The sequence below is a fragment of the Oryza glaberrima genome, chromosome 11, assembly GCF_000147395.1.
Source record: "Oryza glaberrima chromosome 11, OglaRS2, whole genome shotgun sequence".
In the NCBI taxonomy this organism is placed as follows: Eukaryota; Viridiplantae; Streptophyta; class Magnoliopsida; order Poales; family Poaceae; genus Oryza; species Oryza glaberrima.
This window is the reverse complement of record NC_068336.1, coordinates 6,725,921-6,743,992: the sequence shown is the minus strand read 5'-3', so window position 1 is coordinate 6,743,992 and position 18,072 is coordinate 6,725,921. Positions and strand designations below refer to the sequence as shown.

The following is an 18,072-nucleotide window of genomic DNA, read 5'->3' as shown; positions in this document are numbered from 1 at the left end:
ATTATAAGTCATTTTAACTTCGGTCAAACTATTTCAAGTTTAACCAAGTTTATCTCTACTATTATAAATATTAAAGATGTTTTTACCGGTACTTTGGTATATCATTCGTGTATAAGTCGGTTTCTAAGTTCGTTTGCCTTTGAAAATACATATCCATATTTGAGTCAGTTTCTAAATCTGTTTGCTTTTGGAAATATAGAAGGATTCGTATAAGAAATCTCTTAAAACAACTCGCATGCTAACTTGAGACGATCGGATTCCTAATTGCAGCTCATGATTTTCTAAAAATAGAATATATATCCAAGCGAATTCCCACAATATATTTCACTTTAACTAAATTGTATAACAATAATAATAATATTAAAATAACATTCACCCATTGCAACGCACGAGCATTTTTTCTAGTAAAAAAATAAATATTTTCAACCCAAGACAAATATATTATGGAAATATATTAAATTATTGATTTAATGACACTAATTCGTGTTGTAAATATTAGTATATTTATTTACAAACCTAATCAAATTTAGAGTAGTTTGCCTTTGACCAAAGTCAAAACGACTTGTCGACAATGGTGAGAATTATCGGTGACGTAAATATGGGATATATCTTTAAAGTTGACCAACTATGCGTATGGTTAAAGTGTTCTATTTATATACAACTTTCCATGTTTGGGTTGACATCTTTAATCTGAATAGGAAGCAAAAGAGTAAAGACCGGGATGGATATAATGCCGAGCATACCAATCTCTGCATGTCCAAGATGATAATGATGTGTTTATAGGGATATAAAATCCGGATGCCCCAAATCTCACTGAAGACCCGCTCTATCCCCAAGTCTATAGATTGTTGACCTTTTGTTTCATAGAATCTTTACTCCACGTATCAATAACATGGGGAGTTGATTTTGATCCCTCGAGGGATATTCCCTCGTTATTTACATGTTATAAAAAATAGTTCAAATAGTTATAAAACATTTAAAAAATTAAGAAAATATAATAATATGTGATATATCACTCCACTAACATGCGAGTTTAAATCCAACTTCTACATCTCGCAACGAAAAAAACAAATTTAAGTGTGAATATACATTAACTAGTTGTAGTTAAATTTGTTTTTTTCGTTGCAAGATGTAGAAATTGAATTTGAAGTGATATATCACATGTTCATACATCTTCTTAAATTTTTTCACATTTTTTAATAACCATTTAAGTGGCATGCAAATAACAAAGGGATATTTCCTCGAGGTATCAAAATAGTTTTCCCAATGACATGATGACGTAGGGCTACCAAATAGCACCATAAATTAATTGTATCCTAAACTGATAAGTAGCCTCTCTTCTTCATTCAGATCAGCTGAGCTGAACCAATAGCAGGACAATCCTGAACACCATCTCCTGCATGCAATGAGAAGGCACATCCTTGTCTGCCATCTCCCACTTATCATACTCCTCTCCTCATCACTCAGCTCAAGCTGCCGATCTGACCACCAAATTCAGATTCAGGCACTTGTCCAATTCAAGGCCAGCTTGGTTGACCCTCTGGGCAATCTTCAATCATGGACCACGAACGCCACCTCCTCGCCGTGCAGCTACCTCGGCGTGCAGTGTGATCCGGTGACCGGCGCGGTCACCGAGATCTCGCTGGCGAGCATGAACCTCTCCGGCAGGATATCGCCGGCGATCGGCGCCCTCGCGGCCCTAACACGGCTCGATCTCGGCGACAACACCATTTCAGGGGGAGTGCCTCCTGAGCTGAGCAACTGCACGCAGCTCCAGTTCCTCAACCTCTCCTGCAACGGCCTCACCGGCGAGCTGCCGGACTTGTCGGCGAAGCTGGCGGCGCTCGACACCCTCGACGTCGCGAACAATTGCTTCTCCGGGAGGTTCCCGGCGTGGGTCGGCAACCTGCCCGGTCTCGTCATCCTCGCCGTCGGCGAGAACAGCTACGACCGAGGCGAGACTCCGCCGAGCATCGGAAACCTCAAGAAGTTGACGCATCTCTACTTGTCGAGCTGCTACCTGACAGGGGAGATACCTGAATCCATCTTCGGGCTCACGGCGCTGCGAACGCTGGACATGTCGAAGAACTATCTCACCGGCGGAATCCCGGCGGCCATCGGCAACCTCTGCGAGTTGTGGAGCATCCAGCTGTATAGTAATAACCTCACAGGCGAGCTCCCACCGGAGCTCGGGAAGCTGACCGGGCTACGCGAGCTCGACGTCTCCGGGAACAAGCTCAGCGGCGAGATCCCGGCGTCTCTTGCGGTGCTCAGGAACTTCGAGGTGATACATCTCCAGTGGAACAATCTATCTGGGCCGATCCCGCCGGCGTGGGGGGAGCTACGATTCCTCAAGAGATTTGCTGTCTACGAGAACCATTTCTCTGGTGAGTTCCCGGTGAACTTCGGCCGGTTCTCGCCGCTCTACGGCATCGACATTTCCGAGAACTCCTTCTCCGGCCCATTCCCGAGGTATCTGTGCCACGGCAAGAACCTCCATTACCTTCTCACCATCGGGAACAGCTTCTCCGGTGAGCTTCCGGAGGAATACTCAGCCTGCCACCATTTGGTGATCTTCCGAGTTCATAGTAACATGCTCACCGGCAACCTCCCGGCGTGGGTGTGGGGACAACAATCGGCGGAGATCATTGATGTTTCGGACAATAGGTTCACCGGAAGAATCTCACCGGCGATCAGCAAGGCGCAAAGGCTGAAGGAGCTCTGGTTGCACAATAACCGGCCCGACGGCGAGATCCCCAGGGAGATCGGCCGGCTCTGGCAGCTCAAGAAGTTGTACTTATCCAATAACTCATTTTCCGGCGTGATACCACCGGACCTTGGGAAGCTAACCGGGCTACGTGAGCTCGATGTCTCCTGGAACAATCTTAGCGGTGGGATCCCGGTGTCTCTTGCGGAGCTCAGGAACTTTGAGGTGATACATCTCCAGTGGAACAATCTATCTGGGTCAATCCCGCCGGCGTGGGGGGAGCTACGATTCCTCAAGAGATTTGCTGTCTACGAGAACAATTTCTCCGGCGAGTTCCCGACGAACTTTGGCCGGTTCTCGCCGCTCTACGGCATCGACATTTCTGAGAACTCCTTCTCCGGCCCATTCCCGAGGTATCTCTGCCACGGCAAGAATCTCCAGTACCTTCTCACCATCCGGAACAGCTTCTCCGGCGAGCTCCCGGAGGAATACTCCGCCTGCCACCATTTGGTGATCTTCCGGATTCACAGTAACAGGCTCACCGGCAGCCTCCCGTCGTGGGTGTGGGGACAACAATCGGCGGAGATCATTGATGTTTCGGACAATGGGTTCACCGGAAGAATCTCACCGGCGATCAGCAAGGCGCAGAGGCTGAAGGAGCTCTGGTTGCACAATAACCGGCTCGACGGCGAAATCCCCAGGGAGATCGGCCGGCTCTGGCGGCTCAAGAAGCTATACCTTTCGAATAACTCATTCTCCGGCGTGATACCACCGGAGATCGGTAGCCTAAGCAAGCTGACCGAGCTGACCTTGGGAGGGAACATGTTGACCGGCTGGCTATGATTATTTATGTACGCGACTAGTGGTACTGTTTTCCTACACAATTCCACGGTAAGCTAGCTAAATTTTTAAAGCTTTTTTTAATTATTATATGGCAGACAGATTCGCACACACATATATCCCACTATACACGCAACACTGCACACACCCCTATCGAATGCACCATATAACACATGCTCATCATAAATATGATTATATTTTGTATACAATAATTAAATTTTATGATTGTTCAAAAAAGATTTGATATACAAATTTGAACTTCTTTTTCATAGGTACAATTGTACTCGATCCATTTGCATCATTATAATTCTTTTTTCCTGAGGTACACTGCAGTCTGACTCTAAACTCATCACAATCCAAGAAAGCAATTATTTCTTTATGATTTTCGATTAGTATGGTACTTTTTCAACCTTCATGGTGACGTACGATTTTAAGTAATTTTGAATTCCTCAAAGCCAACAACTCAACATATGTGATGCAGTAAGGTGGAAGAAGGCATAACACCACTTGGATATAGGCTCCCAACAACTCAATATCTGGCACTTGCATATTGCACGCTAAAGCATGTGTGGCTGTACCCATCTCTCTCAAACTATATTTCTAATAAAACTTTAATTGAAGTTTTCTTCTAAATTTATTATTCAATTTATTATCCGATTACACCATTATACTCGCTGCAATTAAATCTTTCTAGCAATATCTCACACGATTATATTTTGATGAGAAAAATCAAGCGTTGTTTCACCACTTATAAAAAATTTAGTTGACCACTTGGTCAAATGTTTCACTTTATTCTATAAAATGTTTCAGAGCAATGCAACATTCAAATATACTATGTGCAGCACTAGTAACTACTATATGAAAAATTGAAGTCTCAATAAGTGGAACATAAAAAACCCATATGAAAAGATAAAATATGTTTGCAAATACTTAATATTGTTGAAACATTTTTATATCATGTATGAAACATTAAATTGTAGTAGTTGAAACATTATAAAATACTTACTACTTACTGAAACATTCAAAGGATACTATACGCTACAATTGTAAATTAACTAGTGAAACATCATATAAAACCAGGTGCAACACTGAAAAATTCATTAGAAAATCTAAATATTTTTTCACCGGAATATAACCATATCTAGTCTTGTTATAAAGATTTAATGACAATAAATTTAATAGTGCAATTGAGTCATAGATTAGAAAGTAATTTAAAAGAAAAAATCATTATAGTGCATGGGTGGGCAAAGTGCTACTTAGTAGCCTATGGCTACATTACAGTGCGTGAGAGGATGCCGTGATGGCATGATGAGATGAAAGTTATTGTTATATTAATAGGAATTTGGTGAGATAATATGTAATTATAGATGTAGTATATACTATAAGGATATTATCTTGGAAGGAGATCTCTGAACGCACTCTTGTCACCTAACTTGTCCTGTATATATTTTGCTGACTGAGGAATGTAAAGTTTAATTAGTTATTGCAATAATAATCTGGTTGATGTTGTTCTTTTATGTTATTTTTAATAGACATTTGACCATTCATGTTATTAAAAAAATTGTGTAATTATAATTTATTTTGTTTTAGTTGTTTTATCACTCAAAGTATTTTAAGCATGATTTATATCTTATACATTTTCATAATTCTTTATTAAAAAATCAAGGGTGTTATCTATTAAGAATCAAGGGTGTTACTCCCTCCATCTACTTTTAATAGTCATATTTTATCTTGGGAGCGTATCCTATGCACACAGGCCCTCGCGTGTACACACCATGTACACCAACTAAAAATTATCCCAAAAAATTCTAGGAAAATTCATACATGTACTTTCAATAGTATTACATCTACGTGCAAAGTCGCATCTTCAAATTCATTCTACATAGAGAATAACAAAAAAGATAAAATTCTGACAAAATTGCAACCTTAAAACTGTCAGATTTTTTGTTTTTTTTTGTTACGGCTAAAATATAATGAATTTGACATTAAGATTTTAACCCTAGGTGTAATACAATTGAAAGTATGTGTATGATTTTTTCTAGATTTTTTGGTGACATTTTTTAGTTGGTGTGCACGTGTGTACACGTGAGGGCCTGTGTGCATAGGATATGTTGCCTTTTATCTTGTCACAATGACTAAAAATAAGTAGTTCTACTTATCATCCAATTAAACATGCTACTAATTATTCCTCGTAAACAATCAATTTATTAATATTTACATTTCTCGATGCCCATGTAGCCAATCTTGTGTGGAAGAATGGAGAGTCACGTCTTAAATTCGATAAAGTCATTAAGAGGATGGGTGGTTGGATTGAAATATGCCTATCAAAAGTAAATTTTTCAGATTTGGAAATATGCCTATAAAAATAGATGGAGGGAGTATCTAAAAGTAGATGGAGGAAGTATGTAGTAAGAGAAGAAGGGAGTATGTTTTAGCAGCCTTCTTTTTCTCACTTCTCACGGTGGTGAGGAGGAGAGCTAAGAATGAAACTCTATTTGGCAATTTCAACGGGTGGGTCTAATGTGCAAGGAAGCCCCAGCTCACTGGCCCACATACGTTCCGCACGGTAGCCACACTGCCACACACTAGTACAGGCCATAAAGCCCACGTGCAAATGATTGGGCCAAAAATCGCAAATCTGGCCCAGGTTGCTCCCACATGCGGCCCAGTGATACCACCAGCCCAGGAGCCTATGACGACACAGATCAAACAAGAAGTTAAGAAGGGGAGGGGGTACAGAAAAGTATATGGCGATACCAAAATTTGAATCTTAAATCTTAATTTTAAAAAGTTAATTTTGAAGTTGATTTTAAGATTTTTTTTATTATAGTTATTTTCAATATTGGTGTTTAAGTCATTAAAAACACATATATAAAAGTTTTAACTATAAATAAATTATTTCCTTATCACTTATATACCGTCAGCAATCGGCCACCCGATGACAGCCTATAATGCCAGAGGGCCACCTATGTACTTTCCAGGGAATTACACCATTTATTAGCTAACATTAGATTGAAGCCCAATTTAGGACCGATTTGTTCCTTCTTGAAAAGGGCCAGACGAATGATATTGGCCCAATTTAGATTTAAGCCCAACATAGGAAACATGACCAGTTTGATATGAAGTTTTGAATCGTATCCCTTAACCGCAAAACCGGTATAACCCGTCTTCCGACCCCCAAAACCGTAGAAAATCGATTCCCCGCACGGTTTTAGAGGCGCTTTTGTCCCACGTGGCATCTTTGACTTTGTTGACTTGCTAAGTCAGCTTGTGGGACCCACCTGGCAGTGACATGGATAAAAAACTGTGGGGCCCACTGTCAATGCACATCGCCTTCGTCGTGTTTCTCCCTCCCCTCCAATCCGCCACCGCCAGCGTCGGTCAATGGCCCCTCCTGCCCCGCCGTCGCCGCCCACGGGGAGAGGAGTCGTTGGCCGGCCACGCACTGGGGAGAGAACTTGCCTGCCGGTCACATGCGGGGGACGATCTCGCCGGAGCCCGCACGCGGGGAGAGGAGTCATCTGGCAACCGCACACGGGGGAAGGAGCTCGCCGGGAAGCCGCGCCCTAGGAGTAGTAGTCTGCTGGCCGCACACTGGGAAGTAACTCGCCGGTCGACCGCATATGGGTAGAGGAGCTCGCCGGCCAGTTGCATGTAGGGAGGAGCTACCGGCGGGCCACGCGCGGGGAGAAGAGCTCGTCGGCTGGCCATGCGTGGGGGAGGAGCTCGTCGGCTGGTCGTGCACTTGGGAGGGAGCTCGCCAGTTGACCGCTCACGGGTAGAGGAGCTCGCCAGCCAACCGTGCGCGGGAAGGTGCTCCCGGCGGGCCACGCACAGGGTAGGAGCTCACCGGCCGACTTCTCGCTCTCCGCCGCCACCTTTTTGCAGGCGGCGGTGGTCTTCCCGCCGAAGCCATTCCCTCACCTCTCCTGTGGGCCCCTTACGTTGCCGCTGCCCACCTCCGCCTCCACCTCTGTCCCCGCGATTGGGAGATAGATGTCCAGCTGGAGAACATCGACCGATGAGTTCTCTTCCCAGCGCATGGTCGGTCGATGACTCCTCTCCCCGTGGGCGGCGGCGGCGGCGAGGGAGGAGGGGGCATTGGCCAACAATGGCGGTGGTGGATTGGAGGGGGATGGGGAAGCCGATGAGTTCTCTCCCCAACACGTGGTCGGCCGACGACTCCTCTCCCTGTGGGCGATGGCGGCGAGGGAGGAGGGGACATCGGGCGGCGATGGCGGTGGCGGTGGTGGACTGGAGGGGATGGGGAAACGCGAGGAAGGCGATGCGGTAGAGGCGGCGAAGGCGATGGTGCGTGGCGGTGTACACTGATAGTGGGCCCCACCGTTTTTTATCCCTATCACTGACATGTGGGTCCCACAAGCTGACTCAGCCAGTCAACAGGGTCAAAGATGACACATAGGACAAAACCACCTCCAATACCGTCCTGGGAGTTGATTTGCAACAGTTTTGGGTATTGGAGGACGGGTTATATCCGGTTTTGCGGTTGAGGGATGTGATTCAACAACCCATGAGTTGAGGGAGGTAATATAGACTTATTCCATGAAGTTATGATGCCCTCAAACCCGGCCCTGCTATTGCCGCAAGTTACACAATTTTATGATGTACATATATCTTCCTGCCATCTTGAATGGTTTATGATTGTTAAATAAATCGTTTATGCTAATTAATCAATTCGATGTAAAATCTATGTAACTCAAGTTTGTTTAATAAAGCTGGATCAAACAGACATAATTAATTACTGCTACAACTTAACTATTTTGAAGAAAATTTATTTTACACCTTATTCATCCGAGGAAGTGCCATGGAGGCTGTTATCAAGTGGCGATGATTACTGGGAGAGGTAAAGTTAATTAACCAATAATTTTTCCATTAGTCAGTGAAAAAATTTCCCCTTAATGGTCATAGCACTACACTGCAAAGGTCAAAAACTATTTGGCCCAACTGGATCAGTATTCAGTAGTTGAGAACCGCAGAGGTCGTTATTTGTGCCAAAATTCGGTATTATCAACCATCGATGTACACTCTTACCCGTTTGCTTTTCTACTGCTTTACTAAGTTATGCACAAAAAAGCCGGCGATCTCGCTCAATTGTTATGCGCATAATTAACTTCTCACATTATTAAACCTAGTTTTATTCCGTTACCTTTCATGCCTATCTCATCCACCACTACCTATTTCAGTAGTGAATCATGCATATAAAAAAACAATTTATTAGCTGACAAGCAAAAAAATACTTGTTAAAACATTTGATGCAGCCAGATTAATTGTTTACTAGGCCATGCATGCACAGCGGAAAATCTTCTCTCACCCTTTCCTCTCTTTAACCCAAAGGCATGGATGAAACTCGTGCAGCTTAGCTGTTTCTTTTTCTTTCCTCCCATAATTATAGTCTTAAATCCCACCCTAAAATTTTACACCCTATCATATCGAACGTTTAAACACATGCATAAAGTATTAAATATGTGTAAAAAATAACTAATTGCACAGATTGCGACTACTTTGCAAGACGAATCTTTTAAGCCTAATTGCTCCATGATTTGACAATGTGGTGCTACACTAAACATATGCTAATGACAGATTAATTAGGCTTAATAAATCCGTCTCGTGGTTTACTGACGGATGATGTAATTAGTTTTTTTATTAGTGCCCGAACACCCCATACGACACCCTATATAATACTCCCTCCGTTTCACAATGTAAGTCATTCTAGCATTTTCCACATTCATATTGATGCAAATGAGTCTAGGCATATATACCTATCTAGATTTATTAGTACCAATATAAATGTGGAAAATGCTAGAATAACTTACATTGTGAAACAGAGGAAGTACCCGATATGACACGCCAAAATTTTACACATCTGGATTTAAACACCCCCTATACCAATATGAAACGTCGCAATATTTTGTGTAGCTCGTTTAAAAACGAAACAAGGCCATGCATGCAATAGTTTTTTCCTTGAAATATATCCGAACATAAGAGAAATAAGATCTTCAGATTATGTCTCTTGTTAACTCCGGATCTTCTCTCTTGTCCAAGGAGCTTGTGATGGACATGCATATTGGTGATGGTGATCTCACCATGAAGGTCCATTTTCCTTTGAGCACCTTTATTTATCCCCAAATCTTTTTTCCCCTGTCGTTTCGAAGCTTTTGATTTGAGTAGGATGGGGACCTTGATTTGGCTTGGCCACAATAAATTAAAACTCACTAATTAAAAGATCACACCCATGACAGCAACCTCACATCCTTATGGGCAAAGTTAAGTAACATATATATATGCGCAACTGTGCACCATGGCTCCTTGAAAAGTTTACAACTGTGTGGTTGTTCATCAGGCTCAATGATGCAATGTAACTATCCACATTTATTCATGCAAAATTAACGGGAGAGCCAGACAGGTGGCAGCAATTGCAAGCACATCTTGTTGGATGCTTCCATTCATGCAAGGGTAGTACTCCAGTAGTCCAGCCGCAAAATAAGTCGTTTTAGTCAATATTGATTTGACCATCGAACTTTCTTGCATTTGCATATGCATGTCAGGAAAAAAGTTATACAAGTGCAAATATTGACCCCAAAACTACATGGTTTTGAGGGCCATAGAAATTTGACAAAATTTGCTACAGGACACCGAAAGATTGTGGCATTTGCTGTGAGACATACAGATCGTATATTTACTCGTGGACACTGTAAAAAAGTGGTAATTAGCTGATGTACACTCCTTGAAACTCCGCCAGCTAATTACCACTTTTTTACAGTGTCCACGAGCAAATACACGATCTTCGTGTCTCACAGCAAAGGCCGTAATCTTTCGATGTCCTGTAGCAAATTTTGCCTAGAAATTTTGTTTTGCTTACTGGATGGAGATCTGCAGACTGCAGGCGTATCACATATATCGATCTAGACTGTGTTTAGATCTAGGGATGTAAAGTTTTAGCGTGTCACATCTGATATATGGACACATATTTGAAGTATTAAATATAGATTAATAACAAAACAAATTATAGAATCCGCCTGTAAACTGCGAGACGAATTTATTAAGCCTAATTAATCCGTCATTAGCAAATATTTACTGTAGCACACATTGTCAGATCATTGAGCAATTAGGCTTAAAAAATTCGTCTCGCAATTTACACATAATCTGTGTAATTAGTTATTTTTTATTTATATTTAATACTCCACGCATATATCCAAACATTCGATGTGACAGGGTGAAAAATTTTGCCAGGGGATTTAAACATGGCTCTAGTCGATGAAACACGCATACTTGTATTTCTTTTTCGAGATCGGTTGCCTATATACCTGTAATTAGTGCATTCTAGGCTTTAACATAGAGAACGCAGTAGAATTTCGAATATATATAGCGGTTCAAAAACCTCTCCATTCGTATCATATAATACTGTTATCGCTGGTGGTTCTAGGTGTAATTTACCAGTCATAATGTACTGTCAATCAATATATTACTAATATAAAATTTCAAATATGAGAAACTACGTGACTTAGTGAGTTATCTTGGAATAGTTAATGAGAAGTAACAGCATATACTTAATATATACTACCTCCATCCGAAAAAAAAAAGTTTATTTTTTCATCCATTCCACACATGTACCAATACAAAAGAAAAAAAAACATTAACCCACTTTATTAAATCAATGCATCATCAAATTAATTGTGGCCTGGTGGCGAAGTAAGTCTAGTTTAACTGGTTAGATTTTCTGATTGCGTATTTATCTGGATTGTAGTAAATTTGATAAGGATTTTTGTATTTACAACTAATTATTATTTTAGTAGTAGGTAATGTACCCATCAACAGTGAAACACATATGATGATTTTATCAATCTTAAGATATGCTAGCCCAGTTTTGAAGGTGCTAGTATGGTTAGGATAGACGGGTGCGCATTTATAAAAGTGCATGTGTCTATACTGTACTTGGCAAAAAAAATTTATGGACTTGTGCATGGAGTAATTCTTTAGTATTTTTTATTTAATTGCACTTTGGTTCAGCCTATTACCAATGTTTTACTTTGGGTCACCTTCTAGCTAATATTTTTACTTTAGGTCACCCTCTAGTTAATGTTTTCACTTTGAACTGGGTAATATATCATTAGTGTATTTTGGATCACCCCCAAGTTGTTTCTTTAGCTGCATCTATTATCTAATCTTGCAAATAATAGCCTATGTTAAGTTGGGAATACTGCTGATTTACGGTCATCGATGTGCTTAAAGTCATTGATGTGCCCGAGAAAAGTTTCTGGGATGGTTCACAATGAAACAAAGGCAAAGTTATTTAGTTCAAAGTGAATAGACGGGTAAAATCGTGATCAAAAAGAAACTTTGGTAATATTTTTTTTTACTAATGGTTCATTCACTATGGCAATGCATGGCCCAATCAACCGGTGCCTGGAGCATTCTAGTTGCTATCTACTCGATCGACGCTCTAATTTTGATTCGTGATCGATTGATTGAGAGGTTAAAAGTAGAAATAAATAATGGTTTTATACCATCAGACTCTTTAACTGCATGCGGCGCATTATCTGAGTTTATGCGTGGTGACCACCACTGAAATATTTTCCAAGTGTGGAGTAACTTTTTTCTAATTCCACATCAAAGATTTTTACCCTTGACTTGATATGTTGGTCGTGATGGGACTGCATGGGTGTTCTTATGAACACTATTGTAAATAATTAAAATCCTGTCCGGCCGATTGCTAGTTTTATGAACTTCCATGCGTCCTTTTGTGATAATTACACAAAGTAGAATTTTGGGTATACCATGGTCTACAGAATTCAACATTTAACTCTATAAATTATACTTTTACATATGTAAATAACTGATAAAATTATAATTTCTACATGCACCTATGATCTTCATGCATCAAATCTATCTGAAAGGACTTTTATGCTTGAAAAATGAAGGTTGCAGTTGATATATGTCCAAAACGACATTTTAATTTACTTGTGACAGGATCAAAGAAGGTTTGTTTTTACTTCTGAATGAGTCTTTATTTTATATATTAGCATATTGTCCGTGCGTTGGAACATAATTATACTTAACGAAAGATGTTCTTGTTATTATCATCACTTTCTACATATATGATCCTCTCTTTTTTTTCATATATGTTTATTGCTGACATGAGGGTCCTCTGGCCCCCACATTGTTCTTTTTTCTTCTCACAAAATACAGAGTTGGTAGTGTGATTATCATGTGGGCCCTCTGATCCCATATTGTATTTTTTTATTTTTCAGAAAACTAGCTAAATACCCTTTTTATATGGATTAAAATAAATTATACGTGTGTTAATATTGTTTAAATAAATTACTTGTGATAATTTTGGCGCAATTATGTCCCTGTTGATGTCTTTGTATGATAAACGTGTATTATAGGAATGAAATAGATAGAATCATATTAGAAAAACTATACATAGATAGAATTATACAGATTAAAAACTTGTACATATAGAAAGTTTGTGGTGCGGTTGGTAGCAAATTCACCACTAACTACCCCACTATGCCTTTTAAAATAGTATAGATATAATGTAAGCACATTTTTTCTATAAATCAACCGGACGTACAGATCGACCACAATGTACGAAAATACTATTATTGTACTGTACTTAAAACAAACAAAGTACTCCCTCCATCCAAAAAAACTGCAACTTCTAGAATTTGAATTTTGTCCTACAAAAATCAACTTCTACCATACTACTTACCCCCGACACATAAAACGAGAAGTTTTATCTCTGAAATACCCTTTACATACTTATCACCATTACTACTTTTTCTAATAATGAGGGATAGTTTGGTCATTTTTAGTACACAATGTACCGATCGAGTTTCAATATATAACTGACAATAAAAAATAAAAAAAGGCATCTGTCCTATTATATTTCTCAAACCACCATGACCTTCTGCCGATATTACTATTACAATTTTAGGTCGTGAGACCCTCCCTGTTCCTGGTCTGACTGTACCAGCTGGGACAGAAATTTCAATATTTAGTTTTGGTTCAGTGAAATGATTGATGTAAACTCTGAATCAACTGTTTGTGATAATGTTAGCTCCAATGTTCCTGATAAGAGCAAGTTTGAGCTATCACTGACTCTGGACTCATCTACAGATTTTATTATATATAACAGATGAGATATAAGGATATTTTTATTTTTTTTTCTTTCTCTTCTCTCTTTCTCTTACTCATATATTAGTACATCTATCTTGGAGCATATGAAAAGGTAGCTCTTACATACAAGGAAATACCCCCTTTCCTTTATCTTTTTCCTTCACATGTATGTGTTTATAGCTAGCTTATAATTTGCTATTGTTTTTGCTCTAAGGGTATCATGACGTACTCTTACGGTTGTAAGTCAACACATCAATCACTTTCATTTCTTAAAATAAACAAGGGTCTTGCTATATCATTGGCATATGCGGTTTGCGTGGATTAACATAGGAGATTGTTTATCCTCCTCCTCTCTATCTTAAGAAGAGCACGTCATCACCACCGTTCTCCTTCCTCTTAACAGGTTAGGTTTTTGCGCATGAGGTGGGGGGAGGGGGAGGGTAATTGGCTAACCCCAGTTGAATGGTGGTTGTGGAGGTAGTGGTGCCATACACCAAATTAAGTTGACGTGGGTGAGCTAGTGGTGAATAAGTCTTGAAATGGTGATCAACCTCATTGGCATTAGCAAAGTGGGGTCGATTGAAGTAGAAGATAAGGAAATACGGTAGATCATCATCATTGGGAATTAGTGAGAGCTAAGCTAGACAGGTATGCTGGCAATGTAGAAAGACATTTCCTTTTGGCATTAGGAGGGGGCGCTTCTTGGCCATGGATGATGTAACAGCATCAGGGTGTTTTCTACAAAGGAAATGACAATGACGACAAAGGAAAAGATTAGAGCACAACCTTCAACCATCCCAAATTTTATTTTTCACCCTTAACTCTAAAACCGGATGGAAATCATCGTTCAATTTCTGATATCATTCACTTTACCCTCATGTAAAGTTATGGATGTGGTGAGAAAGAGGGCTTGGAGTTCGTAAGATTTCATTTTAGCAAAAAGTGGGCCAAGTCAACATAAAACTTCAACTCAAAACCACTTAAGTTTGAACCTGCATGGGTGTAAAGTGAATGGTATTAGAAGTTATGGTATAGTAAATTAGTAATTTTTTTTGTCTAGTTTTAGAATTGAGGGTTGAAAACCAAACTTTAATTGCTTATAGTTGACAAGGGTATAAATTAGTACTCTCTCCATCCTAAAATATAGCTATTTTAACTTATGCACCTGATTTTGCAGCGTAAACTATAACTAAGCCTTGTTGGGAAGAGGATTATCATAGAAACATTTAGGATTTGAATCCTTTATAATATTTTTTGGATGGCCTTCCTATGAAATTCCTATGAAATAGTTCAATCTGTATTTGGAAATATATTTTCTTGGGACTTCTCCCTAGCTCTCATATATTTCTCTTCCTAAAACCATGTAGAAGTACTCTTTTTTGGAGGATTCTGTTTTTTTTTGGAGTCTTGTCCTTTGAGGGCCTAAGTAGGATCAATGTTCTTCTTCTTCCCTTTTTTTTCTTTTACAACAAAGGGATCAGGCCCTTTTAGAAAAAAAAAGATAAATGGATGGTTTTTATAATATTTCAATCCTTAATGGATGGCTTCCTTATTGACCATTTATGAAAGGGAATGCGCACTGTTGAATTCTATGAAATTCTTATAGAATTCCTCAATCCATATAAGTTTAGGAGAAATTTTAACATGACACTGACCTCATAGAAAGTGTTTTTAGGCTCTCTCTCTCTCTCTCTCTCCTTGATTCCTAGCTTTTTTTCCCTATGTTTTTCTGTGCAAACGATCATTCATTTTTTTTTCTTCCACATGTAATCCTATCAAAATTCTTCATTTTGAGCGCCTGCATCTGTCTTTTTAATTTGCAAAAAACAAAGAACATTTTTCCTGGTCTTACATTTCTCGTACTGTGTTCCAAAGGGACCCAACTAATTAGTATTGTCTACTTAAAAAAAAGGTAAGTATGTAGTAGGGTGGTGAATTTGTAGACACCCTAGTTGCCAGCAACTTATTATTAACCCTGACAACCAACAACCGTTTTAAAAAAAGCATAACCTCGCGTCAAGAATATATTACTTCATAACAGTACCGTCAGGCAAATTCTGTTAGGTCAGTGGTGTCGTGAAAGTCCCATTTATCATGCCTTTGACTTATAAAATTAACCACTACCAAATTTGAGTTTTAAAATTAATTTGGAGGTTTTTTCATTGCTTTCTGTTTTTAAGCCTTAACTTTTACATCATTAAGAGTACAAGTATGAAATTCTTATTCAAAAATCCCTTTTTTTGCTTAGTTTATTTTTTCTTGGCTATATAAAGCCATACCTCAGCTCAACCAGTGAGACATTAAACTCGCAGTGATAATGCAACTGAATCGGAAGCATTATCTATAAATCATCACCTGCAACTATATATACATATCCCATGAAATAGAGCGTAGATGTCAACACTATATGCGCGATTTTTACATAACTAACCTTCCGTTATATGCGCTATTTTATTTCCAAATCACAGCAGGGTGGTAATTATGTGTTCCTAACCATCCATTTTTAATTCGTCGGTAAACCTCTGAAACACTCATCATCACCAAAATAATGCCCATAAACAAATGGCGCCATAAGCAACTCACTCGATCGATCGTACGTATCCTTCACGATTGGTCCATCAACATTGCATCGCGATTGATCCCCTAATCATATCTTGGCCCTTTCACTAAGAACAACCCACACAAACTAACAAAATTAAAGATTTGGAATAATCAAATTTAAATTAGCCAATTGGATCACACTATCCTAGCTATATATATCCACATCATATCGGCTGATCATGGATCAGACGACGATGCTGTGTGGCCTATCATTTTTTTTTTTTTTTTGTTTTGGCCTCAATTCATTTGTTTGCTAGCTTTGCTTGCTTGCCGACCCTGCCCAATCCGTCACCATCTGCTTAGTTTTAAAAGGAGGAGACGTTTGCACTGCACTTTAATTTGCACACATGAATGGTGACAACTTAATTATGCAGAGGTTAGCATTGCAGTGGAGCAAAAAGATGCCCATGAAGGGGGCCTAATTAACCCCAAGTTGTGCCTTTCCATAATCTTCTCATGTGTTGAGTGTGTCATCTTCTAACAGCTAGCAGCAACCATGGATCAGATGACATGACCATTTGGTGTGTCACAGGACTACAGATAGAACATGGAAGAAGCTAGTTTGGTCAATACCACCACCAAGTATATACACCAATTGGGATGCCACATGCCAGAGGAATATATATATAGTTATTTTAAATTTCTATTAATGATTTTCCTTCCGATTTGATGTTGATTAAAATAGTTTTGTTTTATAAAGCAAAATCTGACTATATGGACAAGAGAGGATCCCATGCGAGGTGGTAGTGCAATGAGGGTAACACTTGAAGCCTATGTGGGCCACTTGCCCAAGATGGCTGCAGTCAGCACCGGTGGTATTATATCAGCTAGTATTCCAAGTGCCAATAAATCACACAGCGACCCTGTTAATTAGGAGTACATTCTAGTTTCACTATGTATAGATATTAATTTTTTTTGGTTGTGTGCCATATGATAGAGTTCAAGATGTAAATTATTTTCATTATTAAGAAAAGACATTATTCTTATTTTCAAACTTAATAATTTTGGAAAAAAAATCTAATAAGCAAATATGGCTGAAACCCTAGCTCCTCGATTCTCCTGAAACCCAAGCAATCGAAGCCGTCATCACCGTCGCAGTTGCCACCGCCGTCGATCGCCATAGCCAAAGCCACCACCGCTCTCGTTGTCCCTGGCCGGACTGGATGGATCTATCACTTCCATGGGCGCTAGTGGTGGATCCCCAATCCAAGGCCGCACCGACGCTCTCGCCGTCCCCAGACTGGGTGGATTTGTTGTCCCCGTGGGTGCTGGCGGCGGATCCGCTCAGTTCGAGGCCGCCGTCACTCCCACCGTACTCAGACTGGGCGGATCTGCCGACTGCCGTTCCTGTGGGCGCTAGCGGTTGATCTGCCCAGTTTGAGGCTGTCGCCGCTACTCCCCTACCCACGCGAGAGATTCATCGCCGGATCTTGCTGCCACGAACCCGACGAAGCTACCACAGCCAACCTCGTGCCCATGCGATGAGGCGATCGTTGGATCCGGCTGCCGTGAGCCCCGACGAAGTTGTTGATCCCGTGCCCACGCGTGGGAGCCATCGACGCCACTGCCACCTCTCGAAGCGCCCAATGCCACCGCCGACGCCTTCGTTGGCCGGTGAAGTAGAGAGGACATGAGGGAAGAGGATGAGAGAGGAGAGAAGAGGGGGAGAGGATGAGGTAAGAGAGGAGGAGTGGATAAGTGTTAGATTTTTTTTAAGGGAGAAGGGAGTGTATGGCCGGCCTAATGGGCTGTTGGCAAATGGGCCTGTTAAGAGATCCACCTAC

At 40.4% G+C, this 18,072-nt stretch overlaps 1 protein-coding gene across 1 annotated transcript; it reads left to right on the top strand.

Annotated features, from left to right (window-relative positions):
• Positions 1-1,405: 1,405 nt before the first annotated feature.
• Positions 1,406-3,550, top strand: LOC127753856 (receptor protein-tyrosine kinase CEPR2-like). The gene is made up of 2 exons (XM_052279307.1): positions 1,406-2,472; positions 3,121-3,550. Exons 1-2 carry the CDS (start codon positions 1,406-1,408, stop codon positions 3,548-3,550), a joined length of 1,497 nt encoding a protein of 498 aa, XP_052135267.1.
• Positions 3,551-18,072: the final 14,522 nt, after the last annotated feature.